Genomic DNA, 23,234 nt, shown 5'->3' with positions numbered 1-23,234 from the left:
AGGTCTGTCTGTTAGAAAAGCAAGCTTGGGGGCTGAAGAGATGGCTCTATGAGTACGAGGACCAGAGTTCAATTCCCAGCACCAATATGGTGGCTAACAATGGTTTGTGACTTCAGTTCCAGGGATTCAGTGCCCCCTTCTGGCCTCCTCAGACACTGCAGTCATGTGGTGATACATGCAGGCAAAAACACCCATACACATAAAATTAAAATAATTTAATAAAAGCAAGCCTGGCCACCCCTCTTAGGCCCCTTTGCCATGTGGTAACCTGTACCACCTTGGAGCTCTGCAGGGAGTCTCTATTAGCCATATGGCCTCTAATCAGATGGTTCATGAATGTGAATTGTCTTTAAACCCACAACTGTACACTTTAAGATGGTGGCTGCTAGGCTCTTAGGCTTCCAAGCCTCTAGAACTGTGAGCTAAATAACCTTTACTCTTTATAAACTACCCGGTCTCTAATACTGTGTTATAGCAACAGAAAATGGGGTAAAGCAAGCTGTGTCAGATATTCATAAACTTGGGCTTATAAACCCAAGAAACCCATAAACCAGAAAGAAAGAACATACCAGGCCTAATGTCTTGGGCCTGTAATGCCAGCTCCCCAGGAGGCTGAAGCAGGAGACGTTCAAGCCAACCTTTGGCTGCACAGTGAGTTCGAGGCCAGCTTGGAGTGATTTAATGAGAACTCATCAAAGAAGAGAGTACTAGGGGGATCGCTCAATGACAAAGCATCTGTCAGGCTCTGGGTTCAAACCCCTATAAGACATACTCTCTTTCGCTCTGGCGCTCTCTCTCCTTCCTCCCCTCCTAAAAGCAAAGCACCACCCCCACCAGCCCCTCACAAAGACAAACACAAACTTGAAGAGTTTGGTATGGCAGCAATGGTAGCAGTGGTGTTAAACACAACAGGCTTGAAAGAAATTGGGAGTTACTTAACATCTGTTAACACAGAGCAGGCCAGGAAAGGGAAAGAAAAAGGTTGCTGTAAACAAGACACCTCTAAACCCACTGTATAGAAAGAGAATTACTCTGATACAGTGGAATTAAACCCACCACTGTAGACCAACGGCTGCTGTGTCTCCTGACACCACCGCCCTCAAGCAAAGCAGCTTCTACGACAGGGGACACTTAGCATTAGTAGTATAGATTCTACCCCATGGTGTTCTTCCCCCAGCATGGGTGACTGTGGCCAGACCAGTAGGGGGCAGTGTGAGTGTCATAGCATGACTGGGCTGAAGAGACCAGGGATGGAAAGAAGCAACCAACAGGAGGATCCCCTGAGGAGGGCCACCTTACTCAAGGGGCAGGCACCCCATGGGCTGTCTCCAATGTGACTCTGCACTCGAAAGACATTCTCCACTCACTCGAAATGCAGAAATATTTATTTTGGTTTCCTTCATTGTTTTTGGAAATTCTGTTTTGGTTTATAAAACATAGAAATAGCCAACACGGAAAGCAAACATTCAAAACCCCGTTGTGAAAATTATCGACTTCGTGTGCAATTAAGAATACAGGTATGAAGTTAGGCTACCAAATAGTGTTGTTACAATGACGATTCTTTAGTGCAAACCCAGCTGTGCTTCAGTGACACACACACACACTATCACACGCCCAATAACAGTGGCTCCCCATGTACACACGACGGCTTCACTAGGTCAAATGTGGCAAAGACTCATAGTAAAGTAAAATGCTGCTAATTCCCCAAATTAACTTTGAAAAAAAAAATCCCATGAGAAGTTATTCCCAGGATTTCCCCCCAATTTCTACATCCCAGAATTTTGGCTTGTCAAATGCATCTCATAGAAGTCAGGAAGTTTTACATTTACTTACTACTGTCCATTTTAATAAGTACCCATATTTATCAACTCCTTTAGTAGTTCTGAAGACATGCTTTGCCTGAGTTTAATTGGGAGGAAAAAAAAAGCAAGTTGATCACATCATCATTGGCTAGGAAAACCACGTTTGGAGCCCAGTGGCCGTCACAGTCACGAGCTGGTTCCACGAGGAGCGAGTGGACAGTGGCAGAGGCGTCACAGTTGAACATGGCCGATCCAGGTCGTTCTTGGAAATACCATCTTCATGGCAGAGTCTAAGGCAGGATTTCTCATAACCCCTGGGAAGGGGCTGGGGACCAGATCTGGAGAAGAGTCTAAGAGCATCCTGCTGTGTGAGCGGGGAGCTGCTAGCTCTCAAGAGCCTCCATTTTTTTTTTTTTCTTTTCTTTTTTTTTTTTTTTCTTTTCTTAGACTGGGCACCCACATTGTTCTGAGGAGGATCCGTCCTTTCATTTACTGGGCATCGTGTGTCCCAGCAGGCACAACAGGGGGCCATTTGGAATCCTTACAAATCAGATAGGTTGTGTGAGTGTACTGGATATGAGGTGGAGAAGTGCAGGGGCCCTGGAGGATTTAAAAGAGAGATCTGTGGTCCACTGTGACTTTCTTCAGCCTGGACACTTGTTCTTAAAGGGACAGCGTCCCTCCAGTGCACTGTACTCTTCAGAGCAGCAGACAGACAGCTGCAGGATGTGCAGCAGAGAGCAGACATATCAGAAAGAGGGAAGTCCTAACCCCTCCGGTAGAAAGACAGGAGACAGAAGTTTCAACACCCACCTTATTGGTTGAGGAAGTCTTAAATAACTTAGCACTTTTATGGGTTCCCCTTTACTATATTTAAGGCTCATTTTGGAAAGTGTGTATCACCAGGATCATGGGCTGCAACACAAGTGACTGTAAGGCGGTGCTCCGTGCCCTTGACTATCCCTATGGTAGGACCCTGTGGACAAGTCCATCATGGCCATATCCCTTCCCACACTGGCTGCAGGCAAAGTTACCAACGCCAAGGCCATTGGTACAAGGAGGATTGTGGAGGTGTGCCGTTTCTTCCAAGTCGTCTTCCCCGCGTTAAATCTTGATGGTGGAATACATTTCATCTATCTGTGACCTGAAATAGTTCCGTAGCTCTGGCCTTTTTGCCTTCATTGTTGGAGTCAGAAGGCCATTGTCAACAGAAAACAATTCCGTGTGTATAGCGATGCCTTTGACCTGCAAATAAACGAGGCTGTTAGAACAAGGGGAGAAAAGGCCAGACACACAGAAACAGCCTAAGAAGTCTCAAGAGAAATGAAGTTCTCAAAGGAGATGGAGACCCTTACAGCATCCAATCTACCCTCCCATTTCACTGTGCTTTCTCAATAGCGGACACGGGTCCCATTAGGACAGAATTCAGGAGTGTGTGCTAACCTCAGGAAAAAGAGCAGCCATATACTGAATAAAAACCCTGACATTGGAGAGATGCTCAGCAGTTAAGGGCACTTCCTGCTCTTCCAGAGGACCCAGGTTCAGTTCCCAGAACCCAAGTTGGGTGGCTCATGACTGCCTATAACTTCAGCTCCAGGAGAGCTGACACCTTAGGCCTCTCTGGCACCTGTATTCATGTAAACATGTGCTCGAGCACACGCACGCACACACACACACACACACACACACACACACACACACACACACACACACACACACACACACACACCCCACATGAATCTTTAAAAAGAAAATCCTCCTGCATCAAATTATTTCCAGGATTTCTTTAGGTCTGCTCTTCAGCCTCTAAAATCTGCTCATTTAAAAACCATCACGCCAGGTTCTGTTCCACACTGAATTTGTACGTGGACCAAAGTCATACCTGTTCGAAGGGCTTCAGACCAGCTTCCTTCCCGAGTTTCACCATGTCCTCCAGGATAGCCTTCTGGACATCCTAATAATGCATGAGAAACAAGATTACTCTCTCCCCTCCCTGCCGGTGCTAAGGACAGAGGGCAGAGGCAGCCGAGGGCAGAGGCAGCCGAGGGCTGGGACACAGTGGCGGCATCTTACCTTGTTTCTGCACAGTTCCTCGAAGGAGCCTTGAAAGCCTCTCTTGGAGGCCCAGGGACCCAGGTTCTCGGCGTCTGGGACCACAACGGCTATGAGAAACGCCTACAACACACACAAGTGAGTCGGGACCTGTTGGCCGTCCTGCACTGCAGGCCTGTGGGATTGTCTGATAGTGTTATGGGGTGTCACTCAGAATGTATTTCCACCATGTCCCTTCCCAGGGAGGGGTGCCTGAGCCCATGTGAGGAACTACCAGCCTTACCTACTGATGGTGACGCCACCAGTCACTGGAAATCAAAATCTAACATCAAAGCAATTTTTATGTACTTTGATACAAACTTTTTACTTGTTTATTTTTTCCAGACCAGCATCTCATGTAGCCCAGGCTAGCCTTGAATTGGCTACATAGCTGAGCCCGGTCTTACACTACTGACTCTCACACCTCTACCTCCCAAATGCTAGGACTACACGCGTGCACCACTCTGCATGGCTGTGTATACTTCTGGAAATTATATATATAATTAGAATACTAATTTTCATTTCTAACAGCAAATATGCTTGACTTACAACATAATTTTTTTCAAAAAAAAAATTTAAATAAGCTAGGCTTAGTAGTAAGTTTTAAAATGTAAAACCTTCCCCTGGGTCCTTGGTCTATCTGGTCTTAGGTTCAAATACCACCATTCTATTTTAGAGGAATGTAGCAATTACTCTAGTGATATTCTGCTACACTCATAGATCAGTGCCTTGCTCAGCCACCATCAGGGAAGCGGATGGGGAAACACAAACAGAGATCCACAGCTGGACAATGTTCAGAGCGTGAGAGACTGTGGAACACTCAGCCCTAAATGGGATGTCTTCATCGAATCCCTCCCATCAGGGTCCAGAGCACCCTTCAGAAGAGGAAGGAGAAAGACTGAGAGCCAGAGGGGACGGAGGACACCAAGGAAACAAGGCCCTCTAGACACATCAGGACCGACACACATATGAACCCAGAGACTGCGGCAGCATGCACAGGGCCTGCGTGGGTCCAAACCAGATAGGGATCCAGCCCTGGGGGGGGGGAGTGGGCACATGCCCCCACCCCTAACCCAGAAGCTATCCCCAGTCGGTAACCACTCGAAAAGGAAAAATCAGTGTTCTCCATCGGAGTCTCCCTGGATGTACAAACTACACACAAGGGCAGGCCCCATGCCCAGCAGATATCAACACAAACAAGCTCAGTGACATCTTTGGAAGTTCTTTGTTTAAAACAGTAATCAGAATGTATTATATGAAAAAACAAAACAACAAAACTTTTATTGTGTTTTTGTTGTTGTTTGATTGAAACAGGGTTTCTCTGAGTAGCCTGGGCTATCCTGGAACTCACTCAATAGACCAGGCTAGCCTTGGACTCAGAACTCCACCTGTCTCTGCCTCACAAGTGCTGGGATTAAAAGTATGCACCACCATGCCCAGTTTTGTTTTGTTTTGTTTTGACTTGGTTTTTTCCTTTATTAAAACAACTATTTTCAGTAAAAGGCAAATAGGAAAAAATGTAACATGTGCCAGGTGTGGTGGTATACTATACTCCTTTAGTCCCAGCACTCAGGAAGCTGAGGCAGGAGGGTCTGTATTGACTTCAAGTCTGTCTACAAAGTAAGTCCCAGGACAGTCAGGCTGACACAGAGAAACCCTGTCTCAAAACAAAAATGTAAACCTTGGGGTTGGATTGATGACTTAGCAGTTAAAAGCACTTATTACTCCTGCAGAGGACCCAGGTTCAGTTCCCAACTCCAACATAGGGGTTCACGACAATCCATAACTCCAGTGCCCGGGAATCCAATGCCTTCTGACCTCCACAGGCATCACATGTTACATTCCATAAGTATTAATATTTTCATTCATAACTAAATTAGAAACATACTATCAAACCCCTAGTATCTTTATTCAACTACTACTGATATACCACAGCAATTAAGTAGAGTTAAAATGAAAATCCAGAAACTGAAGAGAAACCAACTTTTAGGGACAGTGAAGGCCAATGGCGTAAACCCACCAGTGAGTCGGCTGTAGGTCAACAGATACTGACTCAATCTGTCAATCACCTTTTTGTTTTGATTTCTGAAACAAGGTGTCTACAAGTAGTAGCACAGGTTGGCCTCCAACTCATGATCCCTCACCCTCCCAGGTGCTGGGATTGTAGGCGTGTCCCACCACGCAGGGCTGTCAATCAAAGCCCCACGAATCCCATGGCTTTGCTTAGCAACGGTTCTAACCTAGAGAGCACATACCTGCAAGCTTTCTCCATGGACAAACACCTGGGCTAGGGCCTCGCTCCGCAGGTAGATATTTTCAATCTTTTCTGGTGCTATGTACTCGCCTTGGGCTAGTTTAAATATGTGCTTTTTCCTGTCGATGATCTTCAAGGTGCCATTCTGTGTGTCGGAGAGGAAGAGGGCTGAGTTCCAGGCTCATTTACCACCCTCAGTCACAGTACAGGGTATGTGAAATTGCCTAGGGCCATTGAGCTATGCTGAGAGAAAGTTAAGAGCCCCGGTGCCCTCTGCTTCCCTGCTTAGCATCAGACTTAATCATTCTGCTTCATTTACCTCCTGTCTCAAGTGGGGACACATATATCCTGCCCACCAAGTGAGGTGTGTTCCCTGACGGCCAGGACACAGCCTTAACCTCCCACATCACTCTACAGAGGCTGAATTTCCACGGCCATTACCATTCTTTTAGGGGAAGGCAGTTGTTCTAGTACTCTGGGAAGGGCCGGTCCCAACACCTACAAACCTGTGGGAATGCCAGCCAGCACCCAAATCAAGGTACACACTTGGTGTTGTAAAAACCCACTTTTTTTTTTTCTTTTTTGGATGTCAGATGAGGGGCAGCCATCAACTGATTTTAGGCAACAAGAAAGCATTGTGCTACAGTGAAAAATCAAGATTTTAATCAAGCATTCTGAGAATGTAAGCCTGCCTCCTGCAGGACACAAAGGATCTATAGCACATCATTCAACAAGGAGAGGGATGCAGCAGGGGTGGGGTGGGGTGGAGGGGTTGGGGTGGGGTTGGGCATATTCCTCTCTGCAGTGAGACAAAACTGTCTGTAAAGAGGAGAGGTGATAACTTACTGGCAGCCATTTCCCAATGTCCCCCGTGTGTAACCAGCCATCTTTATCCAGGGCTTCTGCTGTTTTTGCTGGGTCCTTCAAGTAGCCTTTGAACACATTTGCCCCTTTCACACACACCTAAGGAAGGATGCTCTATTAACATTTCCTAGGGATTCTCCCCAGAATTCACGCATATGTGTATTCCAACCTGTATCTGGAAGCCTTCGGTTCTAGGCTCTGGAGGGCATTACCAAAGTCCCACCAGGATCTTGGAGCCATTTCCAGGGTCCCCACTTCCTTTCTTGCTGACCTCAGGATAGTCAAGGCACAGGGGGAATGACATCACTTTCGTAATGAGGCTTTACTGGTGGCACAGGCAGGGCCATTAGCAGACTGGAGACAAGTCCCCTGGGAGCTTCTGTATCCTGCTCTTGGGCCCTAACTGCCCTGCAGGAGGAAGGTCTAAAGTGTCCTCCTCCCTCCAATCCTGAGGGGGTCAAACAGAAATGCACCTTTGACCTGACCTCCTTAACTCCAAGATCCCAATAGAATCAAGCTTAACAGCTGTATCGAGCGCTTTCCGGAACTGTGCTCCTAACAGCGGTTGTTACAGGAGATGATGTTACTCATCCGTGATGGACAGGTTTCCACTCACCTCACCCTCGCCCTTGGCGGCCATGTAATTCATTTCTTCCACATCCACGAGCTTCACATAATTGCAAGGCATGGGGGCACCAACATGGCCTGCAGATAAAATGGGAGAATCATTTCAAAGTGTACTAGAATGGCCTCGGGCCAAAGCATTTTTACAACCAGTAAGCCTCCTCACAGGAACAGCTGCTATAAATTTCTGGCTTTTGCAATTACAGCCTGACCCTGGTAAAATAATTTTGTTTTGTTTTGTTTTGTTTTTTTTGTTGTTTGTTTATTTTTTGAGACAGAGTTTCTCTGTCTAACAACCCTGGCTGTCCTAGAACTCGATCTGTAGACCAGGCTGGCCTCACAGAGATCCGCCTGCCTCTGCCTCCCAAGTGCTGGAATTAAAGGCATGCACTGCCACTGTCTGGCCTGGTAAAATAATTTAAGAGGACTTCTTTCTCAAAGACAGGCGAGAACACACAAAGGTCTATTTAGGACCTTTCCCATTTCTGAAGCTTTGAATAATCTCCAACATTTAAACTCCAGTCACTGATTTGAAGGTGGGCACAGATACTTGGAGGCATGGCTTCTAAATAAAACCTCAATTCCATAATCTGATTGGGTTGATTTCACCCACCCATATACTTTTTTTGTTTGTTTGTTTGTTTTTTGCCTCCAACTCTTTATATAGATGAGGTTGGCTTTGGATTTCTGATCCCCCTGCCTCTACCTCACCAGTGCTGGTCCAGGCATGCACCACCACAACCAATTTCAAACTTCTTTATGTCCACTCTCTCAGAGAACACAGGTAGCCCTGGACACCCTGGTGATTCTCTGACACACCCCTTGGTTCCGATCGGCACAGCTATTGTTTTTAGAGGAGCGTGTTTTTACATTTAGGTCTATAAAGACATTTCCATAGTCAATTATAGTCTCCCATCTAAAAGTATTAGGACTGGGCCTGTGCTGTTTAGCATTTTGATAATCTGATTCAGACTAGGTCACGTGGAAAGAGGGACCTCAACTGAGAGGATGCATCCATAGCATTGGCCTATAAGTAACTCTCTGGGGCATTTTCCTGATTAATGATTGATGTGCGCAGCGGGGCCTAGCCCACTGTGGACGGGGCCAATCCCTGGGCAGGTGGTCCTGCATCCTATAAGAAAGCGAGCTGAATAAGCCATGGACAGACAGACAGACAGCAGTCTCCCTCTCTGGCTTGTGCTTCGGTTCCTGCCTTGTCTCCTGCTCTGAGATCCCTCAGTCATTGATGGATTACGACTTCAGAGTAATAAGATGAAATAAACCCTTTCCTTCCTGGGTTGCTTTTGATCCTGGTGATTTCCCACAGCAACGGGAAGCCAACAAGGAAGGGTGTCTTTTTCCAAAACAAACATAAGCCATCACAGATACATTTTAAGAGTCTCACAGATAGTACTGCTTCCTATGTTTTACAATTCTAATATAGAGGTGGTTGTTCTAAATCCTCTGGCTGTTAAGGGATATGGTGATACAAACTAAAGGTATAAAGATGGTAGAATTCAGGGTCACCTGTAGAATTACATTATGAGACAGTGCTAGAGGCTGGGGTCTATGTTGCTAGATGGTTGCTAGACTTGTAATGCACCCGACAAGCCAGGGGAGCTCAGTCATCGCTGTGTCGACGATCCTGCCAATGGGTTACAGAGAGAAGCACAAAGCTTTTCAGTCTGCTTCACGACTCCACGGCAATGTAGTGAGTTCTCCCTGTCTGCATGCTATTTAAGCCGCATCTATAACTTATTTCCCCATGGTGTCACAGGGATAACACGGACACCCTGTCCACAAGAAACCCTTCCTACAGATCCGGATCCATTGCAGAGGCTCCTCAGGTCTTGTCCTCCCTGCTTGCTTTGAGACAAAGGGATTGTGGGTATTTCTCTTGGCAGTTCCAACAGCTCACACAGCACACAGTATAATGTGATACCCACTTCTGGGTTAAAAGCACCAGCAATGAGACCCCGCTCCATCACCGGCAAGTCTGTGGAGGAGGTAGCTCCTCTCAGATGCCCCTGCTAGGATGCATCACAGTCTCATCACACCGGGTCCAGGGACATTTTCTACCCAGCTCACAGAACCTCAGGACTATTTGCCTGAGGCCTAATTCCTTGAGAAGCATTATGCATTGCTGGGCAAGGAGGCTAATGCACCAATCAATGATGACTCTATTTCCAGGCATCCCAACCTCGAACTCCAAGGAGGAGACCCTGGAAATGGCTCTCCTGACAACCGTACCTGCTGTCCAGTCTCCAGGCAAGCTCAGGCAGCACCCAGCGGTGCACTCGGTCTGTCCATAGCCTTCATAGAACTTGGTCAGCGAGAAACAAGACATTATTACTGTGGGACTGCCATGTCTTTGCAGGAAGTGCACAAGAAATTAAGTTTTACTAACTCCTGGGGAATTCCAGCCTTTGAACCCTTTTAACGTTCAGTTTAGTAGGTTCATTCACTAGTGTAAAATGTATCCAAACATCTCCACCACCATGCCAAACACTGGCTGTATTCCATGTTGCCTTCCCACGCAACTTCCTGCAGACAGGCAAGGGGGAGCCTCCATAGCATGGGTCAGCACCCACCCGGTAGTACTTCTGTTCTGCTAAGCCAGGATATCCTACACATGTCCTAATTGTCAGCATGAGCTCTGGATTCTTTTGTAACAGCTTCTCAGCATGGTGTGTGGGTAGGCTTATCACCCATCCGATTCCTCTAGCCATACTCTAGAGGCATGGCTCACACCTTACCCTAGATAAAATTACACATACATCTTGCATAGGGCCAAACACATACAGATTTATTCCCCTAGGAAATCTGGCACTAACCTATTCTAAGCAAAACCAAGACATACAAAAGAGGGGCCAGGAGGTTTGGGAAGATTGAACAGATACTTGGAGGCATGGCTTCTAAATAAAACCTCAAGGAGGAGTGAGCTCAAGTCATCTACTGTATAGCATGGTGAGTGAGCTCAGGGGCAACCACATGGAAAACAGAGTACAATACAATGAACCATCTACTTGAAAATGTCTGAGTTGTTTCTAAGTGTTCTCACCACACACAAAATTGATAAGTACATGAAGTGATACAGTAATTTAGTCATTACTCAATGTAGTCATACGACATGCATTACAATGACAATACATATAAATTTCTGTCAATCAAAACATGGGTGCAGGGCATTACAAAGCCTGGGATAATTGGGTGGTGTGATCAACCTCACCTGACAGCCGAGCGCCGACCTCAGAAACGTCAGTACTGTGGCAGACACTGGGGCGGCTCCCGTGATCATCAGCCGGACTTTCCCACCCAGGCTCGACTTGCAAGACAGAAACAAGGCAGGGTTACCTATGCACAAGTCAGAGCTCCTCTGCCAGACACTTGCTTGGGACCAGCTGTCCTGCAGCTGCATGGACAGGACTCTCACTTGAGACAGAGCTCTTAGTGTCCACAGCAGGACCCAAGTTCCCTGGCAGACTTGGCACTAAGCCAGCACTCTGCTGATGGATGTCTTAGGGATCAGATTATGGCAACTACCACATTTTTGGCATCTGGGACAGCCCCTGATATTACACATTCTTATTCTCAGGCTTAAAACATCACCTCAGGAGTGGCATACTTGTTCCAGAGAAGCTAAAGGAAGGCTAACACACCCCGAATCCTTCTACCTAGGACAACTGTAGCATTTTCGGATGTAGGTAGGGAACAGGATTCACCTAATAGCTGTCTCTAACTTTCAGATGGGTGCCAGAAAGAATGGAAATCCGTTGTTGTCTCTTGGCTTCCTATCTACCCCAATCTGTGTGTGTGTGTGTGTGTGTGTGTGTGTGTGTGTGTGTGTCTGTCTGTCTGTCTGTCTTATTGATCTCTCAAGGCTCTGATGAGCTTGCTAGCAAGCATTCCACCACTGAGCTGTGTCTCTACCCCTCTTTTTATCTTTAACTTTGCAAGAGGATTTTACTAAGTTGCTCAGGCTAGTCTTGAACTTGCAATCCTCCTACCTATGCCTCCCTAGAAGCTGGGATTACAGATCTGCACCATTCAGCGCGCGCTCTCTCTCTCTCTTTCACATACACGTGCATGCACACACACATGCACGCATGCACGCTCGACTTTACAAGAGACGTCCACGAGGCAAGCGTCCACCTGCATCTACCTGTATCTTGTGAAAGATGAGTTTATCCCACAGGCTGTTGTTTCTGATGATGCCGCTGCGGAGCTCAGCTTCTTTTCTTTTGGAGGCAAAGTCCAGCAGCCATCGCTTCACTGTAGTGTTTGCTTGGCCAAAAATCTAGTGAGGCAAGAGGGAAGGTTTGCACATCTTCCAAGAAAGCTAAAATCAAAAGGTCAGGCGACAGTGTGGTGGAGACAGCACGCAGGAGCCTCGGAGCTGCAGGAGGGGTGGACACAGCTTTGGAAAACTACCCACCAGACCCTCTAGCTGTTAAGTGCAAATTTGCCCCAAGACCTAACTCTACAGGAATGAAGACATGTCCACTTAAACCTACACACAAGTGTTATGTTGACAGCAGGGTTATTTGCGGTTGTCAAAAGCTGAAACCACCCAAATGACTGTCAATAAAGGCACAGCTAAGTAAAATGTGGATGACCATACAGTGGGATAGTATTAGGCTATGAAAAGTTGTAAAACACCGAAATGTACATTTTGAAGGTCTGATATTGGTTGCTCAGGAATCTAGCAGGTAGGAGGTAATGAAGAGCAGGTTCATTTCTGGGGTGCTGAAAGTGATTTTGGTGTGGTTAGATCTTTGGAAGGAGTTAACGCTCCCCACTGTAGCACCCACAGTGATATCCTCCCCACTTTTACTGCTGGGCTTGAACTGGAGCCTCACACATACACCTCTCTGTGAGCTCTAGAACCCCAGGCCCTGCACCATACAACTCAAAAGAGTAAATTATATACTATGTGAATTATTCTTTCTTTTTTCTTTTTCTTTCTTTCTTTCTTTCTTTCTTTCTTTCTTTCTCTCTCTCTCTCTCTCTCTCTCTCTCTCTCTCTCTCTCTCTCTCTCTCCCTCCTCCTCCTCCTCCTCCTCCTCCTCCTCCTCTTCTTCTTCTTCTTTTTCTTCTTCGTCTAAGATTTCTTTATTATGTATAGTGTTTTCTGTCTGCATGTATCCCTGCAGGCCAGGAGAGGGCACCAGATCTCATTACAGATGGTTGTGAGCCACCATGTGGTTGCTGGGAATGGAACTCAGGACCTCTGGAAGAATAGTCAGTGCTCTTTTTAGAGATGTCAAGAAAAGAAAAAGTGAAAAGTATTATTAACAGTGCCCACTAGAAACTCAGTTTGAAGACTGGCCATGCTGGTCTTGCCCAACTGAGCAGTCTATGCCGAGACAGCAGGTGCCACATCTCCCCAATTGGCACTGCGGCCTGGACACTTCTCTCAGTAAGGTGAAATGGCGCTTCGTGCACACAAGGGTTGGTGGAACGATCACTAAACCATCTCGCAGTTATCTGTGAGTGATCCGCTAGCACCCTGATGAACAGGAGACGGATGGCCCGTTTCATAGAGGAGGAATGAAGACCAAGGATCGTGGGGAATAAACTGTCCTCCTGCTTATTACAGCTGGGCATCTGCAGAGCCCATGTGCTGTGTGCTCCCTTACCAGCAGATCTGTGCAGTGGGAGCTGTACTTCTGCAGACGTGTAGACTGAAGTTCTGGGAGGGAGAGGGCTGTTGATGGCCACCGAGGGGTAAGGGGCTGAACCCTAGTCAGACTGGCACCAGGCCTCTCACCTTCTGACCCCGACACTTCAAGGTTGGGGACTCACCCTGTCGAACATCCGGTTCAGCAGCCTCGGAACCACCGGGAAGATAGTGGGCTGAAGCGTCTTGAGGTCGTCCATCAGAAGCCTGATGTCCCCTTGGAAGAATCCTATCTTAGCTCCATGACACAGCATCACGCACTAGAGTAGGGACAGACGACAAGCTTCAGTACTCCCAGGAGGCTCCACGCACTCAGACTCCGAGCATCAGCGTTTCAAACCAGCTCCCAGAGACCAGAAGACCCCCTAAATACGGGCACTTCCTTTCAAAATGTGCCTGCCATGGCTTGCCGCTGTACAAACATGGAGACTGAGTATTTCCGCCATCCCAACGCCACGGGAGTTGGTATGAAACTGGGTTGCAGGGAAGGGGAACCTCTTTCTGATGGTAATGAGAAGGGCTATCTGGGGCTAACAAGCAACATCTGTTGGATGAGTTTTATGTTACTTTATAGACCCCAAATGTTTTTAACCTTCCGGGAACTTGAAAGCTTATTTATTCCCCAAATAAAAACCTGTTGCCTCCAGACCAGGCTTATTAAAATCTCATTTCCTTATCTGAATTGAAGTAGGATTTTCTGAAAAGACACTGCATTAGCTTGGGTCAGGACTCCAAGTGGCTGGCCACAAGATTATCCCGTATGTTGCTTTCCCTATGGCCTGCAAACCACCCAGACAGACTACACAAACCACCTATCTGCCGATCTCAAGTTCAACATAAAAAAAGCCTCACCGGGTGGTGGGGACACCCGTGTGGTGCTGTGTGCATTTGGGAGCCTAGCACTGGTGAGGCCGGAGCTCTCTGGGATCCAGGACTCGCCGACTAGGCTAGGCTGGCTGACCAGAGCTCCAGAACATTTTCACAAGGGTGCGGGGACCAAACTCAGGTCTTCACACTTCCAGAACAATCACTTTACCAACCCAGTTATCTCTCTGCCCTTGGTCAGGTTTTAGACTAGGGGCTTGGTTGTGTGGGCACAGGGAACCCAGGCCAAGGTCAGGTAGACACCATCCTTCCTCCCCGGGGGCATATGGAATGTTAGTGAAGAGATTCAGCCAAGCTGTGTATCAGTGAGAAGCACAAAGAGGGAGGCGTCTTCCATAGCAGGTGCCTCGGAGACATCGGATTCAATGAATTAAAACATTTCCTTTAGAGATGGGAACTAACATGGAGACCCAAAGCTGGACACCTCGCAGAGTATGAGAGACCTTGGAACACTGAGTCCTAAGAGGGATGTCTCCATCAAACCCCTCCCCTGAGTTCAAGGAACTCAATGGAAGAGGAGGTGGGAAGATTGTAAGAGCCAATGGGGACAGAAGACTCCAAGGAAACAAGGCCTTCTGGACACAATTTGACTGATGCACACGTGAACTCACCGAGACTGTGGAAGCATGCACAGGGCCCGCACAGGTCTAAACCAGATGAGACCTTGGCACTGAGGGGAACTGGGCAAAGGCCTCCACCCCTAACCCAGAAGCTGTCTCCAATGGACACCACTCCAAAGGAGTGTCACTGGATATACAAATCATACCAAAAGGAGGTCCCACGCCCAGAAATAGATGGCCAACACACAACCAAGCCAAAGGTATCTTTTGGAGATGTTCTGTCTCAGAATGCTTTGGGAATCTCTCTCTCTCTCTTTTTGTTTTTTTAACTTTACATGTCTTTTGCTTATCTATTATCATTTGCTATTTTGTGTTTATGTGGGTTTGTCTGCCTGTGTATGTTTCTGGTGCTTTTTTCCCTCTCTGTGTGTATGTTTGCTTTATTTTTGTTTGCTCTTAAAAAAAAAACAAAACCAAAAACAAAACCTTTTTTTAATAGTTCATCTGCAACCGTGTGCTTATGGGCATTCCTTGTTCAAACTCTCAGCTTTTTTTTTGTTTTTGTTTTTTTTGTGTGTGTGTTTTGGTTCTTCGAGACAGGGTTTCTCTGTGTAGCTTTGCACCTTTCCTAGATCTCGCTTGGTAGACCAGGCTGGCCTCGAACTCACAGAGATCCACCTGCCTCTGCCTTCCGTGTGCTGGGATTACAGGCGTGCGCCACCACCGCAAACTCTCAGCTTTAAACTGCAGGGTTAAAGTTCAAATACCCAGTTTGGATCTAGAATAAGTATGCATATTCTTTCCAATAATCTGCCGCTGTGAATGGAACCAAGTGAAGAACCTTGAGTGTGACGGGCCCCATGCACCACACTTACCTGCAGCTGCTGCTCATACATGTGTGCCAGTGGCAAGTAGGAAATCTGTGTGTCACTGGCATTCAAGGTCAGTGTTCTCTGCAAGACACAACAACTTAGCAGGGCACACAGGGACAAGCGGGGAGACACAGTCGATGCCTACCTCTACAATGGTCTCAAACATATGGGCGAGAGGCAAGAAAGATATCAGAGTATCATCTGGGGAAGCGATGAATGAGTTCTGAAAGCAAGGACACCAGCGAGAAGAGAAGAGTTAAGACTTCCAGGATACCCCCATTTTCCCTCAGAGCAGGGCACACGGCCCCTCAACACTCGCCACAGACGACTTCTACTCACGTCTGCCGTGGTTTTTCTCACCAAAGAATCAAAAGTCACTTTTTAAAGAGTATGACTGGGGATGGAGGGAGAGCAGTGCACAGGCTAGGCAAATGCCCCGACACAGACTACATCCTCTGTCTCAAAGCGACACCAGTCGGAGTGGACGTCGATCCTCATAACTCAGCGCACCCACTTCCGAACTATGTTTCCCGTCTGTAAAGAAGCTTGTCCGAACTGGAGTGTTGAGGGACTGTGTACCCCACTTGTTTTGGTTACAACACCCCACTACCAGGTAGTTCCCCAGCCCCTCAAGCACTGTAAGACCCACCGCCTGACAAGACAGCACGTTATCTTGCATAGGGAAAGGGGAGAAAGGGCTCCCAGGCCCTTTTCTTTCCAGTGTCTGTGGTGCTACTGGATGAGCTGGATCGATGTTTTTACCTTAAAACCTCCCTTCAGCTCCGGAAAATACTCAACAGTGTTTAATGCAACCGCAAATCTGGCTTGAGGAGATTTGCTCTCCTATAAAATCCTGACCAAGAGGAGCCTACAGGCAGATTAAGTGTGGACGCCTAGTTTTCCTCAGAGTGGGCCTTCTTAGGGATGGGTGCAGTGCATGTTATTAACATGAAGAAAGCTTGCCAATGCAGCTGCAGCCATATCAATCAGAAATGAGGGTGTGTGTGTGTGTGTGTGTGTGTGTGTGAGAGAGAGAGAGAGAGAGAGAGAGCACTGTACTAATTTCTAGGTCATATACTCTTATCCCCAAAGCTGGATCAGTCTTAGTAACAATGTAACCCTAAGTGGGGTCACTGACAATGGGATGGGTAGGCTATAATTTAAGTTCAATCTAAAAAAGTTAGAAATGCATCTCAGTTAGTATTTCTTGCTGTGACATTGTCATATAATGAGAAATCAGATCCAGTAATATCCATATATGCATGTGTGTTTATATATATGTATATGCATGAGTGTGTGTGTGTGTGTGTGTGTGTGTGTGTGTGTGTGTGAATCTGCACTGACCCCAAGGCCTCGAGCTTCGAAAGCTTGCTTTCTACTGCTGAGTACATTCCCAGCACTCATACTTTCGAATTTCTGAGATACCACCAGTGTCACGGTTAGAAGTTTTACAAGTGGAGCTTGCTCCTTGATGGTGTAACTATTTTCAGTGTCCTTCTGTTGTCATTTAAGTGATCTCTGAAGGCCTACCGGGAAATTCAAATTTCACTTTGGTGGGGCATGAAGTGTTGAGCTTTGTTTATATGGCAGACAACCCCCCAAAAGTGACGATGGAGTAAAATTAAGTGGAAGCACCCTCAAGAAAATCCACCTTCGACAGCCACCAAAGAAAGATGTCCGCTCCCCTAAGGTGCAGACAGCCTCCTACCACAAGAAGTAGGCTGCAGGATACCCCCGAGAGCCTGCAACAGCACACTGTGTTAAACGGAAAGAGCGTGCCTTTGCAAAGATGAGCATGCGATCCATCTTTGGAGTTCCGGACTGAACTCTGCTCCCTCCCAAATTCATACTCAACGGTCCCAGGCCCCAGGTCTCGAGAATAGGGCCCTGAGATGACTGGATTTGGGAGTAGGCTCCGACCCAACAGCCTGGGGTCTCATTAGAAGAGGAGACACTGGAGCGCCCAGAGAGAGAGGCAGCCCTCGGCAAGCCGGGGAGAAAAGCCCTCACCAGGAACCAAACTCGCTGCCAGCTGGTCCTGAACTCTCAGCCTCCTAAACTGAGGGAAATAACGGGCTGCCGTGCTTTGTTAATGGCAACCTGTGCAGACTCCGACCTGTGAACAGAAACCTTCAGATGACAGGACATTGGCTGGAGTCAAAGTGACCGAGTAAAGACGCTGGGAAGTCTCTCCTTTGTCTTTTCCAGAAAGCGCCTACAGAGTGACATCCAAACGGTCCCCCCACGAGAGCCACCTAGAGTTCCATCATGTCACAGAGAGGCTGACGGGACTAAGTCCACAGGGAAGCCATCCGAGAGAAGGGGACTCTGGGCCTGACTTACAGCTGACATTGTTTACATGCCATGTGGACCTCATGGGGAGGAGGAGGGCTTCAGGTCTCTCTCTTGGGGCCTAAAGGCCCTCGGTGGTGGTGGGTGCGTGAACGCAGAGAAGACCCGGATGACCCTCCCAGGAATTTACCTCTGTTGCTTTCACAAAAGCTGAGCAATCGCTCACAATGTTTCGGTGAGTGATCATTGCTCCTTTGGGGTTGCCTGCAGAGCACAGAAGGGGCAGTGAGGTTAGAGACCCCAGTTGGGAACAGCAGAAAACCTCTGCCCTCAGGGCCTTGGGGAGCTTTGCAGGATGCCCACCGGGGAGCCCGACGCTGAGTAATAATGCATTCCTGAGCAACCCACGGCCCTCTCGAGGAGACTCACTATCAGGAAACCACTGTAAAGAGTCTTCAGTAAGGTCTGTGTGTGTATCGGCAGGGGAAATAAACTAGGAATTGAACTCAGCAGAGACCCCGATAGAGTACATCTGAGGTCACTTTCAGTAAGCGAGGTACTAAGTACAGGAACTCTCAGATTGGGAGACTGCCTTACAGAGCAACGAGATGGCGTCATTCAGTCCACCCTGTCTCTCGCTTTCCTGCGCCCATCTATAATTAGTCAATACATTACCCCAAAGGCAGGCAGAGAGCACAGGCTTCCAGATACTGCTTTGAAACAATTACATCTCAACATGTACCTGTAGTTCCACTTGTGAAACAAATTATTGCAAGATCTTCAGGTGCTGGAGGCTGAAGAAAATTTTAAGAGACGGGATACATCAGAACAGAATATATCAAGCCATAAGGTATCACACTGCATTTCCAACAGTCTGCAATATGACTCGGAATTGCAAAGAACAAAAGGCTGTAATTCAGAGTAATCCAGAGTGCTTACCTTGGGTTTCTTTCTGTTCACTTTTCCAAGGTCCTTAATTAGAGGAGAGAGAGAGAAACAAAACCTCAGTGTTAAGACTTTCTAACTATTAAGAGTAAAGTCAGGGCTGTGGAGATGGCCCAGTGGCTAAGAGCACTGGCTGCTCTTCCAGAGAACCTAGGTTGGATTCCCAGCACCCACATGGCAAAAACCGTCTGTAATTCCAGGCCCAGGGCATCTGATGCCCTTTTCTGGACTCAGTTGGTGCACATCTATGCTTCACAGACATGCATACTGGCAAAGCACCCATATACAAAACAATAAAAGACTAAAGTCCTACCAGTTACTGCCTTTACTGCAGATTCCCCTCTCAGCTGGCTGAAATACCATCATTTTCAAATTAAATGAATCAGAACAATGCTAATGAACAAAAGCCATTGTATCTATAGTTCTAGGAAGACATTTTCCAGTTGTCTGTCTTTTACAATGAAACCAACCCCAGAAATGGTCTTGGAAATAGGATTGATTCCAAAGACAGCAAAATCCTCGGCACTGTATTCTAGTCTCCTTCCTTTTCCTAGGATGACATTTAACAAGGCCTTACTCTTGACCTTAAGCAAAGTCCTGCTGGTCCTCAGCACCCTCTCCCATGAGAGAATGCACTCCCTGAGCACCTGACTCCACCTCCATGACCTCTTGATAGACAGAAACACTCTCTGCCGGATTTAAATGCTAGCCCCGTTAGTGAGGCTCAGCTATCCATGCTCCACACATGGGAAGGAGGACTGGGGCACTTTGAACTGAAACAGGCTGCAAGGCAGAGGGGAGGCTGCTTCTGGACTGGGTGGTAAGTTGTTCTAAGCGCTGTCTCTAGGCACAGGTGTTCCCGGTGCAGACTTCTGCTATCAGGGATGTGCTTCAGTTTACGTGCTTGAGAATGCGTGTGGGGTGCGCTGGCATCCAGCATAAAATGGAAATTAGATGGGCATGCTCCACCTAGCACACGTTTAATCGGTTTAAATTACATACAGCATGACCGAAGATTAAAAACAAGAACCCTGACGTCTAATTAGAAGTAGTCAACTAGGGTTGGGCACTGCAGCACACACCCATAATCTGAGGCAAGAGGACGGCTTGAGCCCAGGAGTTCCAGATCAGCCCAGGCGACATACAAAGCCACCAGCTTAAAACAAAACAAGACATCAACAAAAACCACCCCACGGTCAACAAGGAGCTGGGCACAGCACTTCTGCAAATTATTTTCCCAATAGCTTTATTGCCTTTACTGATTTCTACTCATCCATTCACAATTTTCTCCGTTTTGTCGGTGGTGGTGGTGAGGTAGGACATCATTCATTAGGGCAGGCTGACCTCAAAAGAGCTTGGTAGCTGAAGATAACTTTGAAATAAACCTCCTCCCTCCCATTCCCAAGTGCTGGAACTCCAGGCATGCATCACCATGCCCAGCTAATCTGTTCTTAAGTGACTTCTAGAATCTTCAGCTGATGTTGAATAAGGTAAAGCTAGAGTCACACGCAATTTGCTTTTAATTTAGGAAAATAATCATGACCTCCATGGGTCCATTGCTTGGAGTGACAGCTTCAGAGCCTTAAGTCTGTCTTGCCATTTCTTAGGGGGAAAAAAGACAACAATTACTTTTAAAAGTGGTCATTCTAGGTTAAAAATGAATAAAATTGAGTTCTAGTGAATGACAAGCCAATTGGAGTACTTATGAGTAATGAAATCTGTTCCCTAATAAAAAATATGGAAGGATAGATAAATACTGGGGGAAAGCACTGCTGAAGCAGATGTGTTAAAGGCTTAACCATCGATTCTTTAGTAGGAAGAAGGGAATATGGCTGTGTGCTGTATTACTCAACAGTTTGTATGTTTGAAATGTTCATAACTAAAACACAGATGATGCAAATATTCCAAAATGCCTATTCTATCTTGATGCTACAAATATATGTATTATTGTAAATAGATAAAAATGTAAATGACCTCACAATCAACCATGATGTGAACTTTAAATTCTTTTCTTCTCATTTCTGTTTAGAAAATGTCTAAAATGCATAAATTTCATTAAGCAGGTGAGTGTGAAACAAGATTTCAATATAAACTCCATACTACAATTGTCGTTCATTTATCAAAATAATGTTTAATTTTAAAATTACCTCTTTCTCATGCAGTGGTTTTTTTAAAAAGGCAAAAGAAAACAACGATGTGCATGCATCTCAGAGGAGGGACAGAAAGGCAGGCAGGGGAAAAGAGATCTCAACAGGATGAAAGGAGACTACAAGTTTAAAAAACAGGCCGGTCGGTGGTGGCGCACGCCTTTAATCCCAGCACTTGTGAGGCAGAGGCAGGCGGATCTCTGTGAGTTCGAGGCCAGCCTGGGCTACCAAGTGAGTTCCAGGAAAGGAACAAAGCTACACAGAGAAGCCCTATCTCGAAAAACAAAACAAAACAAAAAAACAAAAAACAAAAAACAAAAAAACCAAAAACCAAAAACACCCCAATGGAAAATCTAGGTAGAAAGCTAGCTAAATTCTAATTTAAAGACGAAGCCTAGGCAAAAATGCATGTGGAGTCATTCCGTATGCTGCATGTGTGCAGGTGAGTGCATGCACAGTTACATGTCGGTGTTGGAAAAATGAGTTTCCCTCTGACTACTGGTTCCTCGAGAAAGGTCCCACAGACCCTGCTCTGTAGCCTCTGATTTTCTGTAGAAGGAAGAGAAGTAGACATAAAAACTAAAACCTTATTTCTAACAGTGTCTCAAAAAGCCTTCCATCTTCAGCCACAGTGTAGTGTAATCTACTACCTATGATGCACACATGAAAAGGCCCTCCTGCTGGCCTCCTGGCTTCCTAACCTAAGGTCAGGGTTGGGGTCAGATCACATGCACCCCACTGATACTCCTGGAATGGTTACTGTTAAAGTTGTGCTTAAGCTGAAAAGAAACCACATGGAAAATAAAAACAACGAAGAGATAAATAAGTGAGCTGTGCCAGGTAGTTTCCTGTCAACATGACAGCAGCCAAAGTCATCAGAGGGGAGGGAACCTCAATTAAGACAATGTCCCCATGAGATCAGGCTGCAGGCAAGCCTGTAGGCATTTTCTTACTTAGTGACCAATGGAGGAAGGCCCCACCCATTGTACGGGCTGTGTGATTGTGATTCTTTGGGATTGTGCGATTGGGACACGTAAGCCAAATAAACCTTTGCCTCCCCCAAGTTGCTTTTGGCCGTGATTTTTACCACGGCAACAGACACTTAACTGGGCCAAGCGACTCGTTCCTGTGATCCCAGCATTTGACAGACTAAGGCAAGAAAACCACTACAAGTTCAAGGCTGATCTGTGCTCCGCAGTGAGTTTTAGACCAGTCTCAGCTCTTAGAGCAAGACCATCTTCAAAAACCAAGCCAAGGGCTGGAGAGATGGCTCAGAGGTTAAGAGCACCGACTGCTCTTCCAGAGGTCCTGAGTTCAATTCCCAGCACCCACATCGTGGTTCACAACCATCTGTAATGAGATCTGGCGCCCTCTTCTGTATACATAATAAAATAAATCTTAAAAAACAAAAACAAAAACAAAAAAAACCAAGCCAAGCAAAACAGACAAACAACGCAGCATGCAAGTCCAATCCTCGTCTAGTAGGAAGATGGGAATTTGTCCTGTATCTTTAACATGACTGACCAGCACTGGGATGACACAGTCACTGGGTACCACATCCAAGCCCTCAGAGAAGTGGGCCGTGAGGATGGACTCACCTCCAGAGCCCTCAGGCTGATGATTTCCACCCCACACTTCTTGCCTCGTTCCACCAGATCACTGCCATAGGCGTCCATGATGACTATGATTTTAAGGCAGGGAGTTAGCTTATTCTCTACACCTTCTAACAAGAGTTTGGCCTTTTCTGGCTTGTCGACAAAAATCACAGCGAGTTCAGCTGTAAATGGAGAGGTGGTAAGGAGTGAGTCCTGGGATGTCAAAAGCTTGACTGTAACATATGACACAGACATACTAAACATGCCAGAGTGATGCAGATTTAAACGTAATACTCCCCGCTCCGAGCAGATATATGGATGTAAAGTCACCGAATCTAAACCCATAACTAAGACAATGGTCACACCAAGGTCAAAGACGTACCTTTGTTCACTATGTAGGTGATGGCTTCGGCTCCAAGGGTATCATAGAGTGGAACAACCACCATCGAATAAGCAAAGCATCCCTGCTCGATGATCACCCACTAAACAGTAAAAGTCACAGAAAGAAAATGTGACGTCTCGCCAGAATCATTGCAAAGGGCAATATGCAGAAAGTCAAATCAGAAGCATCTACTGTAGCAAACTGACATTAGTCTGTCTACCACTGTGCACCGGGTACCAGG

General features: G+C 46.6%; 1 protein-coding gene across 6 annotated transcripts in view; it reads right to left on the bottom strand.

The window, feature by feature from the left end:
* Window positions 1-1,367: 1,367 nt before the first annotated feature.
* Acsl1 (acyl-CoA synthetase long chain family member 1) overlaps window positions 1,368-23,234 on the bottom strand; it is a 68,725-nt gene continuing 46,858 nt past the window's right edge. For all 6 annotated transcript variants that reach the window (XM_036209506.1, XM_036209508.1, XM_036209507.1 and 3 more), the window contains exons 6-21: window positions 22,994-23,093; window positions 22,615-22,793; window positions 18,864-18,896; window positions 18,667-18,718; window positions 18,115-18,188; window positions 15,778-15,855; window positions 13,441-13,575; window positions 11,798-11,932; window positions 10,865-10,960; window positions 9,886-9,958; window positions 7,628-7,716; window positions 6,994-7,110; window positions 6,149-6,292; window positions 3,876-3,977; window positions 3,685-3,756; window positions 1,368-3,047 (exon numbers count right to left, since the gene is read on the bottom strand). In XM_036209506.1, the coding sequence (XP_036065399.1) occupies window positions 2,907-3,047; window positions 3,685-3,756; window positions 3,876-3,977; window positions 6,149-6,292; window positions 6,994-7,110; window positions 7,628-7,716; window positions 9,886-9,958; window positions 10,865-10,960; window positions 11,798-11,932; window positions 13,441-13,575; window positions 15,778-15,855; window positions 18,115-18,188; window positions 18,667-18,718; window positions 18,864-18,896; window positions 22,615-22,793; window positions 22,994-23,093 (1,620 nt within the window). In that variant the 3' untranslated portion in view covers window positions 1,368-2,906. The remainder of the gene's footprint in view (window positions 3,048-3,684; window positions 3,757-3,875; window positions 3,978-6,148; window positions 6,293-6,993; window positions 7,111-7,627; window positions 7,717-9,885; window positions 9,959-10,864; window positions 10,961-11,797; window positions 11,933-13,440; window positions 13,576-15,777; window positions 15,856-18,114; window positions 18,189-18,666; window positions 18,719-18,863; window positions 18,897-22,614; window positions 22,794-22,993; window positions 23,094-23,234) is intronic.

Source organism: Onychomys torridus, chromosome 17 (assembly GCF_903995425.1).
Source record: "Onychomys torridus chromosome 17, mOncTor1.1, whole genome shotgun sequence".
Taxonomy (NCBI): Eukaryota; Metazoa; Chordata; class Mammalia; order Rodentia; family Cricetidae; genus Onychomys; species Onychomys torridus.
This window is presented reverse-complemented; position numbering and strand designations above follow the sequence as displayed.